Source organism: Nycticebus coucang, chromosome 8 (genome assembly GCF_027406575.1).
Source record: "Nycticebus coucang isolate mNycCou1 chromosome 8, mNycCou1.pri, whole genome shotgun sequence".
Classification (NCBI taxonomy): domain Eukaryota; kingdom Metazoa; phylum Chordata; class Mammalia; order Primates; family Lorisidae; genus Nycticebus; species Nycticebus coucang.
In genome coordinates, this window is record NC_069787.1 from 92385602 (window position 1) to 92410117 (window position 24516).

The following is a 24516-nucleotide window of genomic DNA, read 5'->3' on the forward strand; positions in this document are numbered from 1 at the left end:
AGGAGATCAAAGCCTCTGAGGACAAACCCAGAGAAGGGCTTCCAGACTAAGAAAGGAATGGCAAGGGGAAAGTAAATATCAGTGCAAAAGGTAACAAATTACAGTGTATACATATACTCTAAAATGACCAGCTCATTCATTGACCAAGACATTCTAATGTTGTAATTGCTAAAAAAAAATGTGCCTTCTCTTTCTCACACTTTCTATGGCTCAAGCCATCAAGAAGCAGTGTACATGTGTATTTATAACATATAAACATACAAGTACATACCCACATCAATGAATACATATTCACATATACACATAAACATACACACTAACACATACCCCATAGATACATACACCCCCCCACATAAGGACAGACATACATGTATGTACATACAGACACACACCTAAATAAGCATAAACACATACACACATATGTATGAATATAAATTAGGTAACTTAAAGAGGAAGAAAATGTACCTCTTAACTGTCAAAAATAACAATGTGAAGACATGGAATGACAGCAAGCATCCATTCTGAGAAGGCCAAGTGCCGAGATGTGTAAGGTTCTCTGGCTGGATGGCCCACCTTGTGGCCCAGTATAGCCTACTGGAGACCTACCCGCCATTGAGAGTGGGTGTCAGGCCGAAGAGTGTGCAGAGCCCCACGGACATCAGCAGTGAGCTGAGCACTGTGACCACGGCGGCCAGGGCCAATCCCCACTTGGACTTGACCATGTCGATCTTGCCTGGAGAGCAGAGAGGGCACGTCAGGGCAGCACCTCCTCCAGCCCATGGGCCACATGGGCCTTTCTTAACTGAGCTTCTGGAAGTAGACTGTATTCTGACAATCGAAGAAGGGGGAAAGTTCCTGGTTTAACCAAAGAAAGGAACAACCAAGAACACTTCCCAGTGTCGTGGACGTGGTGTACCTTTTGGGAACCCTAACCCAGGAAAGGTTTTTTCCTGAGAAGTGAGATGAACCCTGGACCCACCCAAGCCCTTAAGACTCTGCTGAGGGATGAAGCTTTGGTGACTACCAAGCATGTTCTATCTCTCTGCCCCAAGCCACCTCCAGAGGCAGGGAAGCAGATGATGTGGAAATGCCCATTTAGCTTAGAGAAAGCCCCCAGCCTCCCTGCCATGGACCTACGTGTGGAGAAGTAGATGTACGCAAACAAGATGATGTAGGTGGTCACAAGGGGGATGAGTTCGGCGATACCAATCTCCTCCTTGAAGTGCACGTGAACCAGGCTTTCTGCCCGAAGACTGCAGTTGGGGCTCGGATGCAGAAGCATCAGGCGGGCACGCAGGCTACCCAGGAACCTGGTCACGGAGTGGAGTGAGGAGTAGATGGAGTGTCTCTCTTGGCTCAGGGGATAAAGACTATTCCTGGAAGAAGGGTCCATTAGGGCCTCCCTCCCCTCCCTCGTTGGGAGGAAACTTCTCTGTAGTGTCTAAGCTTCTCTATAGTCTCCAGGGACACTGGAAGAATTACAAATACGGAAAGACTATCTCAGGAGCTCCCGCTGCTTCTTTCTCAGTCACCCTTTGCCGACCTATTACACCAGTCCAATCTGGAACACTTCAAATGTCCTTGCCAACATGGGGAGCTGCCTGCAGTGCTCCACTGGGAAAGACTCAGGCCACATGGGGCTCAATTGTCAGCTAGGGACACCTGCCCTAGGCTCAAGAGAGATCAGAAGAGGTCCATAACGGGATATTGAAACAGCCAGCCCTGCTTCAGTCCCTTATGCTAACCAGCTGTCTGGTCATTCCCATTTAAACATAGCAGACAGGGTGGCGCTTGTAGCTCAGTGGGTAGGGCACCAGCCACATATACTGAGGCTGGCAGGTTCGAACCCGGCCTGGGCCAGCTAAAACAACAATGACAACTGCAGCAACAACAAAAAATAGCCGGACATTGGGGCAGGCGCCTACAGTCCCAGCTACTTGGGAGGCTGAGGCAAGAGAATCGCTTAAGCCCAAGAGTTTGAGGTTGCTGTGATGTCACGGCTCTCTACCCAGGACAATAGCTTGAGACTCTGTCTCAAAATAAATAAATAAATAAATGAAGTAAGCAGACAGCATCCTTTAGTCTAAGATATATCAGCATTTCAACAGGAAGCCTGGAAACTCTTCAAATTCCCAGGGAGCACTGAGAACACACTAACCACAACAGGGACTACGCAAAGCTTTACATCACCCCACAAACCAGTGAGGAACCCAGGGCACTGGAAGCCTTACTTGGCATGGTAGCGCTGGAAGACCAACGTAATGGTGTATGAGACCATCCTCTTCCTGGTGTAGAGGTTCACCCCGCTGTACTTCCCAGGAACACCAAACAGCAGGTCTGAGGGTAGAAACCAGCAGATACTAACAAAGAAATGACAGCCACTGCAGAGCCACCAAGGATTCCTCTCCACTGTCAGTCTTGGAAATGAGGAATAAACCCTAATCTGCCCCTTCAAAGAAGACATGGTGAGTGACCAATAGGCACCCTTTCAGGTCTTTAGGGAACCTGTGCTGAAGTTACCTTTGAGTGTGGCTGAAGTCTGCAAGGTTTTAGGCTCATGCTGGTGAATGGTCCTGATGATGTCAGGATCAGCATGGAAGCGTTCCCGGTCATTCTGCCAGAAGTTCCCGGGGGACAGCAGCAAGCATCCATGTTCTGGGAGTAGGTTCCGGAGCTTTCTGAGGCCTGGCAGCAGGTCAGTTACCTGCAAGCACACCTCTTCCAGGCTCCTGGTCCCAGAGCTGTTAGGGGACAGGACAAGGCATCTGTTGTGTCTATCACCACTGTAAAGACCCACTGCACTTATGGGAAACCCTCAGTCATCAGGTTCCTCAATGCTCCATATTTGCTCCCTGGTATCTCTGAAAAGTCTGATGATTAGGGCAGTGGGGAAAGTACTTCTGAGTGGTCAACAACATAACCATATAGCGGTCTAACCTTTAAAGTACTCAAAAGTCCATCACCCCTGAGGAGAGGCAAGTGTGGGCATTATGGGAACAGGTATAGCCCTACCCACTAGAACACCTTGGCTAATTCAGTGAGTAAGTGAGAATGGGGTGAAAAGCAGGGGCTTCATTTAGTTCGCTAAATGTTTATCAATAACCATTAAGTAACTGAAACGTGGCAGTGATGCAGCCTGTGGAGCTGGGATAATCCAGAGACCTACCAATAGGCTGGGAGCACAACCTGGACCGGGGCTTCAGCAGGTGTCCCCAGATAGAGCTTGCTTCTTTCTTAAGTGGCATTACTCTGTCTGACTCTTAAGAGCTTGCTTCTTGTCAGTAGAGCTGCCCCCACTATATTTCTGTCTCACAGCCCACAGACAGGAAGCCATGTGGCTCCCGGCTAGCCAGTTCTCAGTCAGCATGGAGTCAGCCAGTGGACACTGACTCTGAGATGCAACAAGGAAGCTCAGGACTCTCCCTGTGCCCTCGGCACAGTCCAGAGAGAGATGCAGCCACAGAGGCCACAAGGACGATGAGACTCAAGGCTGGCTCACCCTGCATTCCACCTGCTTGTTCTGTTTCTGCAGACCTGGAGTCCCGCTGAGCACTGTGACCCCCTCAGCACAGAACAGGCTCCAGGGAGCCTGGAGTCCCTGTGATGGGTACCTGTCTCGCAGCACATGGTTCCGGATCTCCTCCACCAGCTGGAACGCCCGGGACAGTGGTGAGCGGAACACATCAACCGCCAGGAGGTTCTTGTGCCAGGGAAACACAGAGGCCTTCACAAATATCTGCTGGATATAAGCCACTGGAGCACCGACATACTGCAGAAGAAATGGAGGAGGGAGCAGAAAGGTCAGTTCAATAAAGAAAGAAGTGGCATGGGTTCAGATCATCACAGGGAACCTGCTAGCAAAGCACTGAGACAGGTGTCAGCAGACTATGGCCCACAGGCCATGTCATGGCTCGGCACCCGCTTCTCTAAATAGGGGAGCACACCCACGTCCGGTCCCCCATCAACAGTGGCTGCTTTCCTGTGACCGTGGCAGAATTTAGTGGTTGTAATGGAGAGGGTTTGACTCACAAAGCCTAATATATTTACTATCTAGCCCTTTACTAAACATGTCTGCTGACCAGACAGTAGAACATAAGCTCCCAAAAGGATGTAGACGGTCTTACTGATCCAAGTTTTGCCACTTGCAACATCCATGTTTTGCAAGATCCAAAGACCCAGTTTTAAATCTCAGCTCTCTAAATATATGGCTTAGAAACATTTCTGAGTTCTCTGATTTCAATTTCCTCACTGTGAAAGAGAAATAACAACATCCACTTGCAGCCCAAAATGCATATGCATTCCACATTCATACATGTACACACACAGGTATGTTAAACAGTGTCAGCAGAGATGAACAGCAACATCAGCAATAAACAGGCACATCACTTTATCTGACCCCAACAGCCCTAAGGGAAAAAAGCAGAGGCACGGGTGTTGTGTCTGCCTAGGGTTTTATGCCCTAGGCAGATGGGCACAACCCTTAAAGAGCTTACGATGGCATGTAAGTGAACAGAGGGCTCATATGTGCAACTCCCTCCCAGAGACGAGCATGTGGCAGGGTTATAGCCAGGGGAGCAAAGTCATGAGGAGAGGGAAGGCTTGGTGAGAGAGGGGCAAGGAGGGCATCTGGAGGAGCAAGGGACACCGAGAGCAACCTGGAAGCACACAAGAGTCCTGTCAGGTAGTAACAGAAATTACAGGGAATTATGAGTGGGCTAGGACAAAGCCAGACGGAGCACATGGATTTTAACCAGTTGACAAAGAAAAGCGCGAGTGTTTCTTGAGGTGGAGGAGCAACCTGACAATGGTGCTCTGGAAAGACTACTCTAGAGTAATAGTGTCAAGTGGGAACAAGAAAAGACTGCCTACAGGTGTTACACTCTGTGGGGTACAGGTTGGACAGGCCGGGGCTGTGTCCATCCCTGAGCTATAGTAAGGAATGTGTGTGGAGGAAGAAAAGACCACTGAGCCATTCAACAATGTTGCACTCCAGGTTACCCCACTGGCACAGCAAGTTAACACCTCCTAGGCCACCAGAACAAAGGAACAACCTGAGGCAACCACGTGGGCCTTTGTGAAGTTTATGACACTGCATCTCAGTGAACATCTCACCCACTTTGCCTTCCCTGCCACACTCAGTCCACAAGAAGCTTCCAGGAGGTACAGGGAACCTGAATAGAGCCAGATGCCACCCACAGGCTGGACCGGCACACCCACTGGTAGGGAAGGTGTAGGTGGGGCCCACTATTCACCGTGCTGGACTCATCACAATCTTTACTTAATATTTAAGCGAGAAACCAATGTGGAAATATGGCATTCTAAGTGAGGAGTGGAGGAACCACAGGAGTTAGAGGAGTTCAGATGGTTCTAGGCAAAGAGGGACTCCTAACTAGATGGAGGCCGTGGGAGGCAGCCTTTAAACAGGATTCCCCCCACAATCTCCTGGTGCTCGTGCCCTTCTATAATCTCATTCCCTTAAGAATGAGCTGGACCTAGTGAATTCTGATAAACAGAATGCAGCCAGAGTGACATCACTTTTGAGATTAGGTTACAAAAGACTATGACTCCTTCTCCCCATTGGCTCCTTTCTTTTGGAGCCGCCACTCTGATAAAACTAGCCATCGTATTGTGAGCTCCTCTGCAAAGGCCTCTGGGCAAGGAACTGAGGGGAGCCTTCTGCCAAACCAGATGAGGAATGAAGCCTGCAGTCCTCCTCTAAGGCAGCTGCTGGCAGCCAGCCATTTAAATGAACTTGGAAGCAGAACCTCCACCAATTGACATTTGAGAAGACTGAAGCCTTGGCTGACAGCTCTATTATAGTAAGAGACCATGAGTTAAAAGACCCAGATAAGAAAACTAAGGGTCAGAGAGATAAAGTAGATGTGTCCAAGGGCACACAGCTTATAGGTAGCAGAGCCAAGAATAAAATCCAGGGCTATGTGATTCCCAAGCCCATTTTTTCCAATACAGCCAACCTTCCTGAGTAGTTCTGAACAAGTGAGTCCCATGGAGAACAAGACACAGAAGGAAAGGCCCAGCACAAGCAGCAAGGGAGAGGAGCTGAGGTCCCAGGTATTCCCCAGGGTCTCTGGCCAGCACTATTCAAAACATGAGCCCCCTGCCCAGAGCTTCTTAAAAACCCTATATCCAGGCTTAGGCAGCCACCACTGCGATGCTGGCCTTGGATTCTCACCATGGAACAAGCCCAGCCACCTCTGTGGACCTGCCTAGTGGGGTATAAAGTTCAGGTTTCCATAATGAGCTGATCTAGGGGCGCCAGACCAGTATTGGAGACGCCAGGCTTTTAAAAAATACAATCCTTCGGGGCAGCACCTGTGGCTCAGTGAGTAAGGCACTGGCTCCATATACTGAGGGTGGCAGGTTCAAACCCAGCCCTGGCCAACCTGCAACAAAAAATAGCCGGGTGTTGTGGCGGGCGCCTGTAGTCCTAGCTACTCGGGAGGCTGAGGCAGGAGAATCGCCTAAGCCCAAGAGCTGGAGGTTGCTGTGTGCTGTGACACCACAGCACTCCACTGAGGGCAACAAAATGAGACTGTCTCTTAAAAAATAAAAATACAATCCTTCCTTTATAATTAGAGAGAGCAACCTAGAGGTCCAGGTGTTTGTCCCTGACAAACCCAGGGACTCCCTTCAGAACATAATATAGAGGACTCCTATCACTCAGCTCTTAAGAAAAGAACTCCTGATCCTTGTCCTCCAGTGCTAGTGGGTAAGGGGGTATGGTGGGAAGAACAGACTCAGGAGACCCCACTCAGATTCAAGTTCTAGCTCCACCACTCCCTGGCTATGTGCCATGGCAAGAGTCTTTATACTCCTTAAGCCTTAGTCCCTTGCTTACTGAGGGAAATGAAAATAAAATCCAGGGTGGCGCCTGTGGCTCAGTGAGTAGGGCACCGGCCCCATATACCGAGGGTGGCGGGTTCAAACCCAGCCCCAGCTGAACTGCAACAAAAAATAGCCGGGCGTTGTGGCGGGTGCCTGTAATCCCAGCTGCTGGGGAGGCTGAGGCAGGAGAATCGCGGAAGCCGAAGAGCTAGAGGTTGCTGTGAGTCCTGTGACATCATGGCACTCTACTGAGGGCGGTAAAGTAAGACTCTGTCTCTACAAAAAATAAAATAAAATAAAATAAAATCCAGACCTCACCAGATCTCCATCTAGCAAAGTGTCTAGCTGAAAATATAACTTTTCTATTATCCCTTAAAACTGAAAACTAGAGTTGGCATCCCAGGCACAGTCATCTCAGTCTCCAAGCTTCTTCAAGTTTAGTAAGAGTGATCTTCTTAGCTGGGTGTGGTGGCTTAGAGGGGCAGCCTAACACTCTGGGAGGTCAAGGTGGGAGAATAGGTTCAGGTCAGGAGCAAGATCTCCATCTCTACTAAAAACAGAAAAATTAGCCAAGCCTGGTGGTGCAGGCCTGTAGTCTCATCTTCTCAGGAGGGTAAGGCAAGAAGATTGCTTGGCTCAGAAGTTTGAGTTTGCTCGAGCAAGGCTGATGTCATGGCATTCTAGCCTGGAAGACAGAGCAAGACTCTGTTCCCCCACTCCGATCCCCCCAAAAAGACTGACCTTCTTAGCACATCATTTTAATCATATCATTGCCTCTAAGGGAGGGGCTTCCTACTGCCTACCAAATTGAAGTTTACACTCCACAGCCCAGGGTTCAACTTGGTCCCGTCTATCTTACTGCCTACCTCTGAGAAGGGTGCAGATTCACTGTCTCCTAAATAAGTTGTGTTGCTTCTTTATTCAGCCAGAAACCTTTCTTGAGCATCTATTATGTATAAAACAGTTGGAATACATAAATTTGAATGAAACAGGCTGCCAACAGGGCTGTAATACAGAGCACAGAGGAGGAGCAGGACAAGAGAGCTGGGGAAGCATCCTGGAGAAAGTGACATTGATCTGAGAGTAAAGCCTAGGGAGTGCACACCTGGCACACACCACAGGGCAGTTCCAGCACACAAACCTTCATCTTCCTCCTCTCTGCTTGGCAAGCCAGACTTGGTTAATGACAATGAAGACAAAGGTGATAGCCGTAAACATTGGCTGAGTGCAAATAATAAGCCACTGCGCTAAGCTTGCATTCTTTCACTTAATAAGGATGACAAGGTAGGATGGAGGTATAATTTTTATCACTATTTTATGAAGGCAGAAACTAAGACAAAGGTATCTTGGGTAACTTGGCCAGGATCACAGAGCTGGGAAATAAAAATCTCTGCTCTTCACTTCCTTTGATAAAAACATCCCTCTACGCAGAGATAACTGTCCTTCCCCAAAAGTGGCCACAAAGCCACTGATGACAAAGACTCTAACACAGGCAGGACCTAACTCAGGGCACAAAGATCTGGCAGCTGCTATGCCTTCTGAGGCTTCTCTTACTTGTGACAGTGTCTCAGACTTTCCTTGTTTTTGCTGATCTTGAGAGTTTTAAGGAGTCTTGGGTGTTTTGCAGGATGTCCCTCGCATGGAATTTGTCTGACGTTTTATTCATGATTACACTGGGTTATAAATTTGGGGGGAGGAAGATTACAGAGGCAAAGTGTCCTCCTCTTCACATATCAAGAATATACACTATCAACATGATTTATCACTGTGGATGTTAACCCCGATCACTTTACTGAGAAGTGTTTGTCCGGTTTTTCCACTGTAAAGTCACCATTCCTCCCCACCCCAATATCCTTCTCTTTGGAATGAAATCACAATGCAGTCCATACTTAAGGAGTGGGCCAGGTGTGATGGGTTACACCTGCAATCCCAGCACTTTGGGAGGTTAACATGGGAGGATAACTTGAGGGCAGAAGTTCAAGACCAGCCTAAACAAGAGTAAGATCCCCCTCTACAAAAAAATAGAAAAAGTCTATGTGGTGGTGTGCAACTGCAGTGTCAGCTACTTGGGCGGCTAAGGCAAGAGGATTGATTGAGCCAAGGAGTTTGAGGCTACAGTAAGTTTTGATTATGCCAATGCCCTCCAGCCTGGGCAACAGAGTGAGAACCTGTCTCTAATAAATAAATAAAATAAATAAAAATAAAGGAGTGGGGAGTTATGTTTCACCTCTCTGAGGGAGAAGTTTTTAAATATATTACTTAGGATTTTTTGCTCAGGGTAGTTGTCTATTATTGCCCATTTATTCTTTCAGTCATATAGACTGATAGATATTTATATTCTACTTTGTGTTATAATTTAGTACTGGCTTTATTTTGTTGTAAAATGGCTCTAGCATTGACCACTAGGAGCTCTTTGAATTGGTCTCTATTTCTCTTTGACATATACTTATTTCATTTATTTATTTATTTTTGAGACAAAGTCTCACTCTGTGCCCTGGGGTAGAGTGTCATGGCTCTCAGCAACCTCAAACTCTTGGGTTCAAGTGATCCTCTTGCCTCAGCCTCCCAAGTAGCTGGGACTAAAGGCACTTACTATGACACCAGGCTATTTTTTAGAGACAGGGTGTCACTCTTGCTCAGGCTGGTCTGGAACGCCTGAGCTTAGAAGATCCACCTGCCTCAGACTCCCAAAGTGTTAGGATTACAGGCGTGAGCCCCTGCACTCAGCCCTACTTATTTATTTTAAACTTAAAACTCCGTGTCTTCCCTTCCCAACCAGAGTGAGATCTCCTCAAGGACAGTGAGTCTCTATCTGTCCCCCACATCATCCTGCCAGGCACACCACAGACCTGGCATGTAATAAGCAAGTGCTAAATAGAGAAATGAGTGAAGCAATGAAGGAAGGTTTGGTTCCTTCATGTGGAGAATAGGTGCCTGCAATGTTCTTTCCTTTGGAGACTGCCCTAAATTTCCTTTGGAGACTATCCCCTTTCATCTCAGCCAGGTGATGACAGCTAGGTGAAGTCAACAATGAAGCACCCACCCTTGGCCACAGGGTATGGAATGGGGATAGGCAAGTAAACCCATTCAGAGCCACCCGAGACCCTCTCAACCTCCACTGGATTGGATGTTGCAAAAACATGGCTGAAGCTACCAGAGCTGCTATGAGGAAGACCGAGAGTGGAGCTGACGCAGAGAGGGCAAAGTCAAGAGACGGACTCCTGTTGAGAACCAATCCATGTTATGTTGAAGTCAATCCTGCCCCCGGCTAAGAGTCAAGTGAGCCAAAAAATCCCTTTTCACTTAGTTTGGGTTTTCTGTTCCTCATTACCTAACATACTCCTCTCCATTTCCAGTATAGCTGGCCTACAAGGCCTCTCCAAGGACAGTCAGTGGAGATGAGATAACTGACCACTGAACTCCCACATAGTAGGTAGCTGCCCCAAGCTGAGTCTCCTCAATCCTCCAGAGGATGGGGCTCAAATCAGAAAGACAAAACAATCTTCTGATTCCTGAGCCCTCAAGTTATATTCTGCACACCCACCTAAGGGCATCATTCCAAACCAATGAAGAGCACTAAGAAGTTTAAAGAGCTCACAAACCAACCCCCTTACAGCCTTATCATTAAACATCTGCACCATCAGGCCCACTGAACTCTCCTAGACAAGAAACATCCAAAAACACAGGCTCCCTTGTTGGGATCTTGGAACCATCAGTTCTGTTATATGGTGAGACTGCGTTAGGTTAATAAAGGTAAAAGGTTTAACCAAGAATGTTCCATAATGAGCCAAAAGACAAGTGGGGATGTGAAGTCATAGAACTGGTTTCGGCCACAGAACTGAATTTTGCCAACATCAGACCATGTGCCCTCTGGCCTGCACAGACACAGCTGCATGATGCCAGATTTGTGTACTTTCCACTGACACCATGTGTAACTGCAGCACATACCTATCTTTCCAGTCCATTTCAACAATGGCTTCAACTTCACAAAAGTTGGAAAAGGAAAACTCAACTTCACAAGTTTTCTACCTGCTACATTAGCCAAAAAGGAAATGGGAAGGAATGTGTTATCACTATCAGAGAGAAAGTAGAAGACGAGCTCTGTTCCCTGGGCTTTGGTTTTCCTCTTCAACAACAGTCTCTTCAAGCCCAGCACCAATCCGGGAGCCAGAGCACAATCCATGAAGGAAGGGCACTTTGTTCATTACCTGGCAGGCTTGCCAACAAGCTTGTATGAGTCCAAATAATGAGGGCAGAATTACATTGAGTTAAGTCCCATGCCTGAGCCCCTCAACTGGAGAATTTTTCTCATTTATATCAGTACTCCCTCCAGAGATAGTCAACCAAGAAGAGTATGGTCCAGAATCAGTGGGCTAGGGTCAGGAGACTAGAGTTCCAAGCCTGCGTAAACTAAGTACCTAAGTCATTTAATCACTCTGGCCCCTAGTTTCCTTATCAGTAAACAAACAAACAAACAAAAAAAGATCAAATATCTATGCTTTTTACCTGACTGGATTGTGAGGATAAAGTAGGACCTAACAGATCTGATAAAATAAGGTGCACGCTGAAACCACTAGACAGAGGGCCGGGTGAAGGAGCTCATGCCTGTAATCCTAGCACTCTGGGAGCACGAGGCAGGTGGACTGCTTGAGCTCCAGAGTTTGATACCAGCCTGAGCAAGAGCGAGACCCTGTCTCTACTAAAAATAGAAAATCTGGGTGTTGTGGCAGGTACCTGTAATCCCAGTTATTCAGGAGGCTGAGGCAGGAGGATGGCTTGAGTCCAGGAGTTTGAGGTTGCTCTGAGCTAAGATACCATGACACTCTACTCACAGTGACAGAGTGAGACTCTGTCTCAAATAAAAGAGAGAAAAAAAGAAAATACTAGATAGTGTTGGGACTCTAGTGATAGCACATTCTAGGGATGCTCAGGTGTTCTCTGGAACACCTTGGGGCAAGGAGAAGCTTGTCCATTTGCCAGAACACCACCCTGCACCTGCACATGGTGTGTGAGCAGTCCAGGGTATGAACCCAGGCCTAGCTAGCCACAGCTAGGACGAGTGCAGATCCCAGTGTTTCTAGGAAAGCCTGTTACATCATTTGGTGTTTCTTTCAAGAAAAGGTTATTCATTTAATGTATAGCTAAATATTTCTGGTGCCTTTGTAAAGCCATGCAAGTATATGAATTCACAAATCAGAAGCTAACCATACTCCCGCTCACTCTTTAAAACCCTGCTTTGGCCAATCTCCACCAACCGCCCTGCTCTCGTCAGGAACATGCTGAGTACCTACCCACTCTGGCTGCTCATTAGGCTCTCCTTGCTTGCGGTCAGAGTCCACAAGTGGGGGTGAGTAATCCTTCACAGGAGTAGTGAATTCCACAGGTCCTGTTCCTGGCAAGGGGAGTTTCAGCAGTGGGTAGCTGGAATGAACAAAAAGGAGAACAGAGTTAGGACGTTATGAGAGGCAGAGTCTTCTCTGAGAAGGCAGTGACATAAGAACCACTATAGTTGCATGTAAATTATCCCTGCTAGGAAGACTGGACAAATGTACAAAATACTAGAATCACAAAATTTCAGACCTGATGGGGGGCGCCTGTGGCTCAACGGAATAGGGTGCCGGCCCCATATCCTGGAGGTGGTGGGTTCAAACCCATCAAACCCAGCCCCGGCCAAAAAACAGGAAAAAAAAAAAAAAGAAAAGAAAAAAATTTCAGACCTGAAAATTCAGTCATCTAGATCAGAATCTTTCAAATCTATTTCAGTTATATAAAGCTTACAGGAAAGCCCAATTAATAAAATAAACACAGTGTTTTCAGAGACTTAATAAAGGCAAGATGCTAAAAACAAAACATGAAAAATCTCCTTGTCAGGTTAGACATAAGATAACAATAAAAAACTGAGCAATTGTGCCATTTAAAGACAGACCATGAAGCTGGGCGTGGTGGCATGCACTGGTAATCCCAGCTACTTGGGAGGCTGAGGTGGGAGGAACACTTGAGTCTCATAGGTTACAGTGAGCTACAGTTGTGCCACTGCGCTCTAGCCTGGATGACAAAGCAAAACTCTGGTCTCTAAAAAAAACAAAAACAAAAAGACAAATTATACCTGAGACTACTACAGTATGAAAGCATCTTTGAAAGCACAGATGAAAACCTGTGTATGGGGCGGCGCCTGTCCCATATGCTGGAGGTGGCGGGTTCAAACCTAGCCCCGGCCAAAAAAAAAAAAAAAAGAAAAGAAAACCTGTGTATGCTGAGTCATAAAAAGCACTACAACTCGACATTTCCCCTTTAGCTATTAACCTACAGTCTAGAACATGTTCAACCTGAGAAGGACAAATAGCCAAAATGAACTTCCACTGGCAGAGGGATCAAAGTAGGGTTGGCTACTTCTACCTACTTCTCCCTTTTTGGACCTGCTTTCGTTCTTTTTTTTGTTTTTTTCCAGATGGTTTCATTCTGTGGCCTTTGGTAGATTGCCACCACAGCATCATAGTACCACGGCATTGTAGCTCAGAGGAACCTCAAACTTTGGTCTCAAGTGATCCTCTTGTCTCAGCCTCCCGAGTAGCTGGGACTACAGGCGCCCGCCATGATGTCAGCTAGTTTTTTCTATTTTCAGTAGACAGAGTATCACTTTGCTCAGGCTGGTCTCAAAGTCCTGAGCTCAGGTGATCCACCCGCCTCAGCCTCCCAGAGTGCTAGGATTATAGGTGTAAGCTACCAGACCCGGCCTGGACTTGCTTTCTTTTTTTTTTCTGTAGAGACAGAGTCTCACTTTATGGCCCTCGGTAGAGTGCCGTGGCCTCACACAGCTCACAGCAACCTCCAACTCCTGGGCTCAAGCGATTCTCTGGAATCGAGTAGCTGGACTACAGGCACCTGCCACAACACCTGGCTATGGACTTGCTTTCTTATCTGTCTAGTTCTGGGGGTGGTGCTACCAATAACTGGTGGTTTTTCTCAATAGTCCTTCATTCAACAAGTATTTCAACATCAAATCTAGGCCAGATACTGTGCGAGGCCCAGAGGTGAACCAAGACTAATCACTGCTCCCCTAAAATTTACATTCTAGTTGGGCAGGTGGAAGTTAGGAGAGCACACTGGAGCAGGATAAGCAAGAGGGAATGGGAAGAGACTGATTCTGAAAATCAGGCAGAATCCCAAGCAGGGAAAGACTAATTTACTTAAAGCAATTCAAAGCCTGTGATGCCACAGGCCATAGACTTCCAGGGCACTTCCGCCAATCCAGTCTTCACACTCCCAATTTGCTCCTGTCTGATCACCTAGGCACCTGAAACCTGGGTCATCTAGTCATCACCTAATAGCCACCTCAGATCTAAGAAGTCATCTCCTCTCTGAGCCACTTCTGTCCAACAGGGCCTGTTTACCATCTGTCTCCCGCCAGACGGGTCACCTCAATGCTACACCACCCTGGCCTGAGATTTGGTGCTTTTGTTCCCGGAAGCAGGTTTTTGAAACACTGCTCCCTCTCAGTTCTAGTTTTTTGCTGGCCAGCATAGGGGGACAGAGTGTCAGCAGTGACACCCCACACCCTGCAGTAGGGCACCATGGTCCTGGAAGGAAGTGCCAACCACCACCTCCTCCTTCTGACTATTTTTAATTGACTTTACTATCTTTTCCTTATTGATTTTTTTCTTTTTAAATTATTTTTATTTTTTTGAACCTGCTACCCTCGGTATATGGGGCCGGCGCCCTACCCACTGAGCCACACATGCCACCCAGTTTTAGTATATTGTGTATTTGTTTTTATCATCTCAAAGCACATTTTTCTTCTGATTTCTTCTCTGACCATTGTTTTAGAGTGTATTGTTTAATTTCCTAATGTTTGTGAATTCTTCAATTTTCCTTCTGCTATTTTTAGTTTCATCCCATTGTGATTAGAAAAGATACTTTGTATTATTTCAATCTCTGAAAATGTATTAAGACTTACTTGTGGCCTAACACCACAGTCTATCCTGGAGAATGTTCCATGTGTACTTGAGAATATGCATTCTGCTACTGTTGGGTAGTGTTCTACATATGTCTATCTTGACTAACTTGGTGTTTAAGTTGTTTCCTTACTGATTTTGTCTAGTTGTTCTATTACCGAAAGTAAAGTATTGAAGTCTCCAACTATCACTTACTTATTTCTTTCTTCAATTCTGTCAGTTTCTGCTTCATATATTTTGGAGTTCTGTTATTAGGTGTGTCTGTGTTTATAACTGTTATATCTTCTTATTGTATCAAACCACTGATACCATTCAATACAACAGAATACAACTTCCACAGCTGACGACCACCTCCCCATATTGACTACATTCTTAAGTTGACCTAACTTTCATCAACTGGACGTGCACCACACGCACGCATCAGTACAGTAGGCCTAGTTCCAGAGGTTGAACAGTTTGTTACAGTCCCTTGAGAGGTCAACTTACAGAGGTTCTGCTATATAATGTCCTTTTCTGCCTCTTGTAACCTTTTGGATTTAAAGTCTATGTTGTCTGATAATAATATAGCCAATCTAGTTCTCTTTTGGTTACTATTTACAAGAAATATCTTTTTCTATCCTTTCATTGTCAACCTGTTTGTGTCCTTTATTTTTTTATTTTTATTTTTTTGTAGATACAGAGTCTCACTTTATCACCCTTGGTAGAGTGCTGTGATGTCACACAGCTCACAGCAACCTCCAGCTCCTGGGCTTAGGAGACTCTCGTCTCAGCTTCCTGAGTAGCTGGGACTATAGGAGCCCAACACAATGACAGGCTATTTTTTCTTTTTGCTGCAGTTTGGCCGGGGCCAGGTTCGAACCCGCCACCCTCGGTATCTGGGGCTGGTGCCCTACTCACTGAGCCACAGGCACCACCCTGTTTGTGCTCTTGTATCTAAATTATAGCGTATATCTAAAATGTCTTAAAGACAAGATATATATGGATCTTGCTTTTTTTTTTTTTTTTTGATATGAGTTTCATGTCGCCATGGTGTCACAGCTCACAGCAACCTCAAACTCTCGAGCTTAAGTGATTCTCTTGCCCCAGCAAGGGACTACAGGCGCATGCCACAACACTCAGCTTTTTTTGTTTTGTTTTTTTTTGCATAAAGGAATATAAAACTATTTATTGACCACTGTTCACTATTATTTACAATAAAAGTAAACAATATACAATTAGATAACATTCTGATTATTATGGCTTTTTTTTTTTTTTTAAATTATGGCTTTTTTTATGGCTTCTGCTCAACCAGTAACCCAAATACTGAAAAGTTTGAGTCTACATGTAAGGAATGAGTTGCGGTAAGGAAAAAACATGCATGTCAATAGTTTTAGATTACAGAGTTTGTTCACACATTTATGTAAACAGGTATGAAACTGCCAACATGGTTTAACCATCTGATTAGGTTTCTGCAAGCCAACCCTAGGAATGCATTACTACAAGAATCTTTAATGACCATTTAACCAAGTCTTATTTGTTTACCTCATTAGAACACACCAGGATTTGTCTAGTTACCTCATGAGAGTGGGTAGGTTATTGGTTATGAGAAAGCTTTTCCTTTTAGAAATTTTGTAAACACAATTTTGCATTTATATGACTATACATACAGATTCTGACATGGCTGCTTTTAAATTATCCATTTAAATTGTCGAATTAAGAATCAATTATTTAATTTGAAACATTATGGCTTCAGGAAAATTTTCTATTATTACATTGCTCAGAATGATGGTATTGCAGACACCTGGGCTTACTTGTGATTTTTGTTTTGGTGAATGTTTAAAAACAAAGAAAATCATTTACATATGAATGTCACGTATACACATATAGAAACAAATTTAAAAAAAAACAACCCAAGAACAGTCCTTAGGCAGAGTTAAACACAAGTTCTTACTGAATAATGGCTATGGAAATTTCCCTTAGTATTTAGAAAAGCTGTTTTCTAATGCAGAGGAAATAATATACCATGGTATCAAGTGTTTTGTTTTTTTTTTCTGATAAAGGAAGCAACTAGAGACAGCTTTTATTTGTTCAAAGTAACCAGTGCTATTGATGCAAGCCCCCCCAATGACTCTCCCAGTACTACTTTCAAAATGAACATATCAAACTTGATTTATTAGAATGTAGTTATTTCTTCACACTCCCAAGACCCAGATTTTTTATATATATAAAAAGCAATGCAAACAATTATTGAGCTTCATCTTCTGGACAAGAATGCCAAGTTAGTCTCTCTCCATAGAAAGCAATAACAATCTGAGGACACTTCATATTTGCCTCTTTTGCCAGCACCAAATCTGCCTCATCTGAATCTTTCCACTTCATAAGAAACCTTAATTCTCCACTGCTGTCTGTGGCACCAATTACTCTCTCAGGATCAAGACCTCTGGCAAAGCCTCTTGGTTTCAGCAGCATCTCTTTTCTTCTTTGATTTGCTGTCATCCGATTCACTGTCAGATAAAGATTTTCTTTTTGTACCATCCTTTTCTTTACCAGCTTTTTGAAAATTAAGAAATGCTTCAATTAACTCTGGACAATCTAAATTTTCTTCAGGTTCCCAAGTATTATCAGCATCTGTAAATCCCTTCCACTTCAGGAAATACTCCACCTTCCCATTTACTACTCATCCATCCAGAACTTTTTCCACCACAAATTCTTCGGGCTCTGCCTCTTCAGCCTTTTTACTCTTTCCGTTCTGCTTCTTTCCCATTTTTTGCAATGTAGTTTTATTGGAGCCATTTTTTATTGCAGACTTGAAGAGCTATTATTCACCGGCTCCGAGCTGCTCTGGGTCGCGAGTCTGCGGCGTCTCCTCAGCTATTTTTTTGTTGCCCTTGTCATTGCCGTTTAGCTGGCCTGAGCCTGGTTCGAACCCCCCAGCCTGGCTGTATGTGGCTGGTGCCATACCCACTGAGCTACGGGCGCCACTGGGATCTTTTTTTTTTTTTTTTTTTAATTAAATCATAGCTGTGTATGGTTCCCCATGATCATACTAATGTACACAGCTATGATTTAATAAACAAAAAAAAAATCATAGCTGTGTACATTAATGCGATCATGGGGCACCATACACTGGTTTTATAGACCATTTGACACATTTTCATCACACTGGTTAACATGGCCTTCCTGGCATTTTCTTAGTTATTGTGTTAAGACAGCCACTCGGATCTTGCTTTTTAAAAAATTAATTTGCCAGGCGGTGCCTATGGCTCAGTGAGCAAGGCACTGACCCCATCTACCGAGGGTATCAGACACCTATGGTCCCAGCTACTTGGGAGGCTGAGGCAAGAGAAATCACTTAACCCCAAGAGCTGGAGGTTGCTGTCAGCTGTGATGCCACAGCACTCTACTGAGGGTGACAAAGTGAGACTCTGTGTATAAATAAATAAACAATATAAACATAAAAAATAAAAAATAATAATCTGCCAATCTCCTTTGAATAGTAGAGATTAATCCATTTCATTTAATGTATTTATTGACAAAGGAGAATATACTTATGATATTTGTTTTATATCTTAGTTGTTTTGTTTTTTTTTTTGACACAGAGTCTCACTATGTCATCCTCGGTAGAGTTCTATGGTGTCACAGCTCACAGCAACCTCAAACTCTTGGGCTTTAAGCAATTCTCTTGCCTGAGCCTCCCAAGTAGCTGGGACTGCAGGAGCCTGCCACAACAGCCGGCTATTTTTGTTGTTGTTGCAGTTGTCATTGTTGTTTAGCTGGCCCAGGCCAGGTTCGAACCCATCAACTTTGTGTATGTGGCTGGCGACGTAACCACTGTACTACGGGCACTGAGCCACTCTTACATATTTTTTGTTCCTCAATTCCTCCATTACTTCCTTTCTTTTATGGTTGATTTTTTTTAATTTGTTTATTTTCTTTATTAAATCATAGCTGTGTGTTTTTTTGCCGGGAGCCAAAACATATCACAAAAATGCCCCTTGCTATCTTGATTTTACGAGCAAACTATTCTCAGGAATTCAACCATAAACAGCAACGGTACTTTCCCCTTGCATATCTCCTCAAAAATGCACCCCCCGCCTTAGGATCCTTCTAGTAATTTTCCAGAAACTAGCCCCCTCCCCGGCCCTGTTAGGAATAGCACTTAGTTACTTCCTCGTTTGTGTGCTTATAAGTCCAGCTGAAAAATAAATTCGACGGAGCTTGATCAGACTCTTGACTTGCTCTCATTCTTTCGTGTCTCTTGTCCCCTCATTCGACTGACCCCTTTGTTTCCCAGGTCCCCGTTGAATTCCCCGCGGGCCGGGGCATTTTTTTTTTGAGACAGAGCCTCAATCTGCGGCCCTGGATAGAGTGCTGTGACATCACAGCTCACAGCAACCTCCAACTCCTGGGCTCAAGCGAGTCTCCTGCCTCCGCCTCCCAAGTAGCTGGGACTACAGGTGCCTGCCACAACACCCAGCTATTTTTTGGTTGCAGCCATCCTTGTTGTTTGGCGGGCCCGGACTGGATTCAAACCCGTCAGCTCAGATGTATGTGGCTGATGTCTTAGCCACTTGAGCCACAGGCGCCGAGACATACGTGATATTTTTTCTTTCTTTTTTTTTTTTTTTTATTAAGTCCTATATACAAAGATCATGAATACATTTATGCCTTTGTGGGATTCAAAATGTTGATTATTTGTACAAATTAGAGTGCTTACATCCTACTAATTAAACTAGCTGTCAACTCATTTACTTAATCACAGTGTTAAGACATTTGTGTTCAATACTTGATAGATTTTTGACTTGTACCCTTGCAATATGATGGAGCTGGAAAATACTCTTCTTAGTAAAGTATCTCAGGAATGGAAAAAAAATCCAATGTACTCAGTACTACTATAAAACCATATTTGATTTTTTGTAGTGTGCCATTTTTATTCACTTCTTTCCTTTTCCGTATATGTTTAAAGTTACTTCCCTAGTGGTTACCCTGGGGACTGCAGTTAATATATTAAACTTACAGCAACCTAGTTTGAATAATATGCTGTTGTTACAGAGATCAACAGCACATTAGAGGCCAGGCATGGTAGCTCACTCTGGGAGGCAGATAGATTGCCAGAGTTCATGGGTTTGAGACACGGGTTCGGGTTTAAGACCAGCCTGAGCAAGAGGAAGTCCCCGTCTCTAGTTTTTGGCCGGGGCTGGGTTTGAACCTACCACCTCCGGTATATGGGGCTGATGCCCTACTCCTTGAGCCACAGGCACCACCCTTGAAGTCCCCGTCTCTAAAAGTAGCCTGGGCATTGTGACGGCCACCTGTAGTTCCAACTACTTGGGAAGCTGAGGCAATAGAATCACTTGAGCTCAGGAGTTTGAGGTTGCTGTGAGCTCTATAAGGCCACAGCACTCTACCGAGGGCAACAAAGTAAGACACTGTCTTAAAAAACAACAACAAAACCCCACCACATTAGAGCCAACAGAAGAGTCAGCAAACTTAAACATGAAACAACTGAAATCAGTTAGCCTGAGGAGTTACTTTCAATAATATACAAACACTCTGTTCTAATATATATGTTTATCCTTCTCCCTTTATATTGCCATTGGGACAGATACATTTTTATACACTGTATCCCATTAACATAGATCTATAATTGTTGTTTAGCACATTTCCTCTTGCCTCAGCCTCCTGAATAGCTGAGTAGCTGAGACCGCAGGAGCCCACCACAAGATTCAGCTGATTTTTCTATTTTTAGTAGAGACTGGGTCTCACTTGCTCAGGCTGGTCTCAAACTCCTGAGCTCAAGCAATCTTCCTGCCTCGGCCACACGGAGTGCTAGGGTTACAGGCATGAGCCACAGCATCTGGCCTATACTTGCCTTTTAAATCACTAAAGAAAAAGAAGTTACAAACTAAACCAAAAGTATTGAAATACTGGCCACCTACTAGTCAGTGTTCCTTATTTTTTCTTATGGTTTCCAGTCACTGTCCAGTACCTTTTCATTTCCATCCAACAATTTCTTTTAGCATTTCTTATAGGGCAGGCCTACTGAAAACAAATTCTTTTAACTTTTGTTCATCTGGAAATGTCTTAATTTCTCCTTCATTACTGAAGGATAGTTTTGTTGATGACAGAATTCTCGGTTGAAAGCTTTCTTTCCCCTTCATATTTTAATCCCAATGCCTTCTGGCCTCTATGGTTTCTGAGGAGAAATCAGCTATTAATCTTACTCAGATACCATTTTAGGTAGACAAGTTGCTTTTCCCTGCTTTTGGAAATCAAGGATCAATCCTTTTGTAGTTCATGAACATGATTGGGTGTTAACGCCCATGTGTGAAATTTGCCTCCCTCAAACCTTTTCACCATGTTGGGCACATTCCCCTTGTGACATGGGGTGGGGGTGGGGGAACAACCAAGGTTCAACTGTTTGGAAGTAGGTGTCAAAAGCTATTTCTGGGCTTAACTAAAGTTCTGCTGAGCAAAGCACTGCACAGCGCCTGGGTCTGCCCCTGGCTTCTGAGTGCAGAGAGGAGTCATAGGGCACAGAGCTAAGACGGCTTGAGCTCTAGCTCTACTGTACAAGATGAAGCCAGGCAGTACATTTCATGTATCTGCATTCACCTTCCACAAAATAGCTGCTCAAAAATACACCAACTAACTGAAACACAACCTGTTTCTCAAGACCTGAACTATTAAATGTAACTGTGAATTCCAGGAGTGTGAACATCCCAGCAGGAAGGGAATGAAAGGCAGCATATTCAAAGTGTCCCATCTCTTAGGGTAAAAACCTCTTAGGAAACAAATCTATAAGCTTTGAAATTGTTTGAAATGCCCTCCAGTCCTACTTCAACCTTGCCCAGGAACCATACATAACTCCTTGGCTTGTACTCTACTTTTGAAGCTCTGAGTCTGTGGCAACAGGTTTGCCCATTCTTCTCCTAGACGACTCCATCTTAGAGAACTCAGCAAAAGAATCATTTGCTCCAAGAAATCTATTCCCGGGCTTGGTGCCTGAGGCTCAAGCGGTTATGGTGCCAGCCACATACACCGGAGCTGGCGAGTTTGAATTCAGCCCAGGCTCACCAAACAACAATGACAGCTGCAACCAAAAAATAACCGGGTGTTGTGGCGGGCACCGTGGTCCCAGCTACTTGGGAGGTGGAGGCAGGAGAATCGCTTGAGCCCAGGAGTTGGAGGTTGCTGTGAGCTGTGATGCCACAGCACTCTACCCAGGGTGACAGCTTGAGGCTCTGTCTCAAAAAAAAAAAGAAAAAGAAATCTATTCCCTTTCCTCAAAGTCTGTTTTGGAACCTCTCTTCCTTCCTCCATACTCAATGATAAAGCACCTCTCTTCCTTCCTCCATACTCAATGATAAAGCATCTGTTAATCACTAACGGTAGACCTGCTTATGTCCGTGAACCAATTATGGTGGTTTCTACTAACTCATACTGAGCATCTATACTGTGTGGCAGCCACCAGCTAAGTTCCTTCCATCTATTTACTCACATAAGCCACACCGCAACCCAATGGGATATGCAGAATTTACATCCCTTCTAGAAAGTGAAAAAATTAGTATGTGGGGGGCGGCGCCTGTGGCTCAGTTGGTAAGGCGCTGGCCCCATATACCGAGGGTGGCGGGTTCAAACCCGGCCCGGGCCAAAATGCAACAGAAAAATAGCCGGGCGTTATGGTGGGCACTTGTAGTCTGAGGCAAGAGAATCGCTTAGGCCCAGGAGTTGGAGGTTGCTGTGAGCTGTGTGATGCCATGGCACTCTACTGAGGGCCATAAAGTGAGACTCAGTCTAAAAAAAAAAAAAAAAATAGAGTTTGAGGTTGCTGTGAGCTGTGACACCAGAGCACTCTACCCAAGGCGACAGCTTGAGACTCTGTCTCAAAAAAAAAAACAAACAAAAATAAAGGCTCGGTGCCTGTGGCTCAAGCAGCTAAGGTGCCAGCCACATACACCTGAGCTGGCAGATTCAAATCCAGCCGGGGCCAGCCAAACAACAATGATGGCTGCAACCCAAAAATAGCTGGGTGTTGTGGCGGGCACCTGTGTTCCCAGCTACTTGGGAGGTGGAGGCAGGAGAATCGCTTGAGCCCAGGAGTTGGAGGTTGCTGTGAGCTATGATGCCATTGCACTCTACCCAGGGCAACAGCTTGAGCCTGTCTCAAAAAACAAAAATAAAAACAAAACATTAAAAAAAAAAAATTAGTATGTGAACATAGGCAAACTGATCCTAGAGTCCATGCTCTTAATATCACACTACACTGCCTCATACAACATTTCTGTTTTGTTTGAAAATCTTAACAGCTATATATTCCTTTTAACAAAGGTAAAAGAAGAATGCCAAGAAAAAGATTCTACAAAAATGCAAAAGGCATGGCTTGGCACCTGTAGCTCAGTGGTTAGGGTGCCGGCCATATGTACTGGGGCTGGTGGGTTCCAACAAACAAACAAAAAACTAGCCGGCATTGTGGTGGGTGCCTGTAGTCCCAGCTACGAGGGAGGCTGAGGTTGCTGTGAGCTGTGACGCCACAGCACTCTACCGAGGACAACATAGTGAGACCACCTCAAAAAAAAAAAAAAATGCAAAAGGCATAAAAGGAAATAATCACTCTGTATTGCTATCCAATTCCAGACCAAAAAGAAAGCTTGGAAGGAAAGTATGAGGAAATTTTCAGAAGTAAAAATGCTCATCTTCCCAAAATCAGAAAAAAGACTAAAGACATTTTAAGAAAGAAGGTGCCCAAAGGTTTCTATCACCCTGCCACATTCCTTCCATAAAATTCGTTTCTAGAATCAGATTATATAATGGTGCACTCTAATCTTATAGGAGCAACAGAAATGAAGCAAAACTTCCCCTGCCTTTCCTGTCTCAGATCCACCCATCCAGTTTCTCAGGCCAAGTACTTTGATCTTGACTCTTCTCACACTCCACATCTGGTCCTCAAAATATCCTGAGGGTTCTGCCTTAAAAATATACCTAGAATCAATCATGTCTCACCATCTCCATGGCTTACACTTAGATAAGTAAGACTAGTATGTAGTGGACTAGTATGTTGTGGCATACTAGTATAGCTGAACTCCCTGATTCAACCCCTGCAATCACTTTTTATCTCCTAACTTGGTATGGAACTGAAGCCCACCCAGCATGGCTTACTGGGTGCATTAGTATCAAAGCTTTCCTCTGCTGCTCTTTCCTGATTGGCATCCCTGAAGTCCTACTTGGCTGTATACCGCACACCCCTCTGCTGCCATGCCTATACAGCTTGCTCCCTGCATCTGGCCACCCAAGCCATCTTCAGAAGCCACTAGTGCCCTATCTTAATCCCCTCTGACCTTATTTCTGGGCATGCTAGCTCAACTACCAATTGCCAGCACTTGAACCTTTTTGCCTAACTGTCCTATTGCTACTAGAAGCCACTCTGCCTAAGAAAGGCCACAAGTGCTGGGAAGTAATGCTACTGAAAAGAGCCCTCAACCAGTGGTTAACATTGCTATTGAATCAATTAGAAGTGAGCAAGCAACAGCCCATGGGTCAAATCCACCCTGTGGACTTTTGTGTAGTCCATGGGCTAACACTGTTTTTACATTTTTAAGGGTTATATAAAACAAAAAAAGCAAACAAAAATATGTGACAGAGCACAGATAGTAAATATTTACTATAGATAGATACTTACTATCTGGCCCTTTATGGAAAGAGTTTGCAGCCACCTGGCCTGGGCAGGCCTGGTCCCTCA

The 24516-nt window shown here is 44.9% G+C and overlaps 1 protein-coding gene, 1 non-coding gene and 1 pseudogene across 3 annotated transcripts in view; 1 reads left to right on the forward strand and 2 right to left on the reverse strand.

The window, feature by feature from the left end:
* SCAP (SREBF chaperone) overlaps nucleotides 1-24516 on the reverse strand; it is an 89312-nt gene that overhangs the window by 11952 nt on the left and 52844 nt on the right. For both annotated transcript variants that reach the window (XM_053600502.1, XM_053600501.1), the window contains exons 3-8: nucleotides 12138-12267; nucleotides 3612-3769; nucleotides 2521-2741; nucleotides 2232-2337; nucleotides 1138-1310; nucleotides 607-733 (exon numbers count right to left, since the gene is read on the reverse strand). In XM_053600502.1, the coding sequence (XP_053456477.1) occupies nucleotides 607-733; nucleotides 1138-1310; nucleotides 2232-2337; nucleotides 2521-2741; nucleotides 3612-3769; nucleotides 12138-12267 (915 nt within the window). The remainder of the gene's footprint in view (nucleotides 1-606; nucleotides 734-1137; nucleotides 1311-2231; nucleotides 2338-2520; nucleotides 2742-3611; nucleotides 3770-12137; nucleotides 12268-24516) is intronic.
* LOC128592541 (chromobox protein homolog 3-like) lies at nucleotides 16713-17559 on the reverse strand (annotated as a pseudogene).
* LOC128593079 (small nucleolar RNA U13) lies at nucleotides 21060-21161 on the forward strand. The gene has a single exon (XR_008382254.1). It is a non-coding gene; the product is annotated as a small nucleolar RNA U13 (small nucleolar RNA).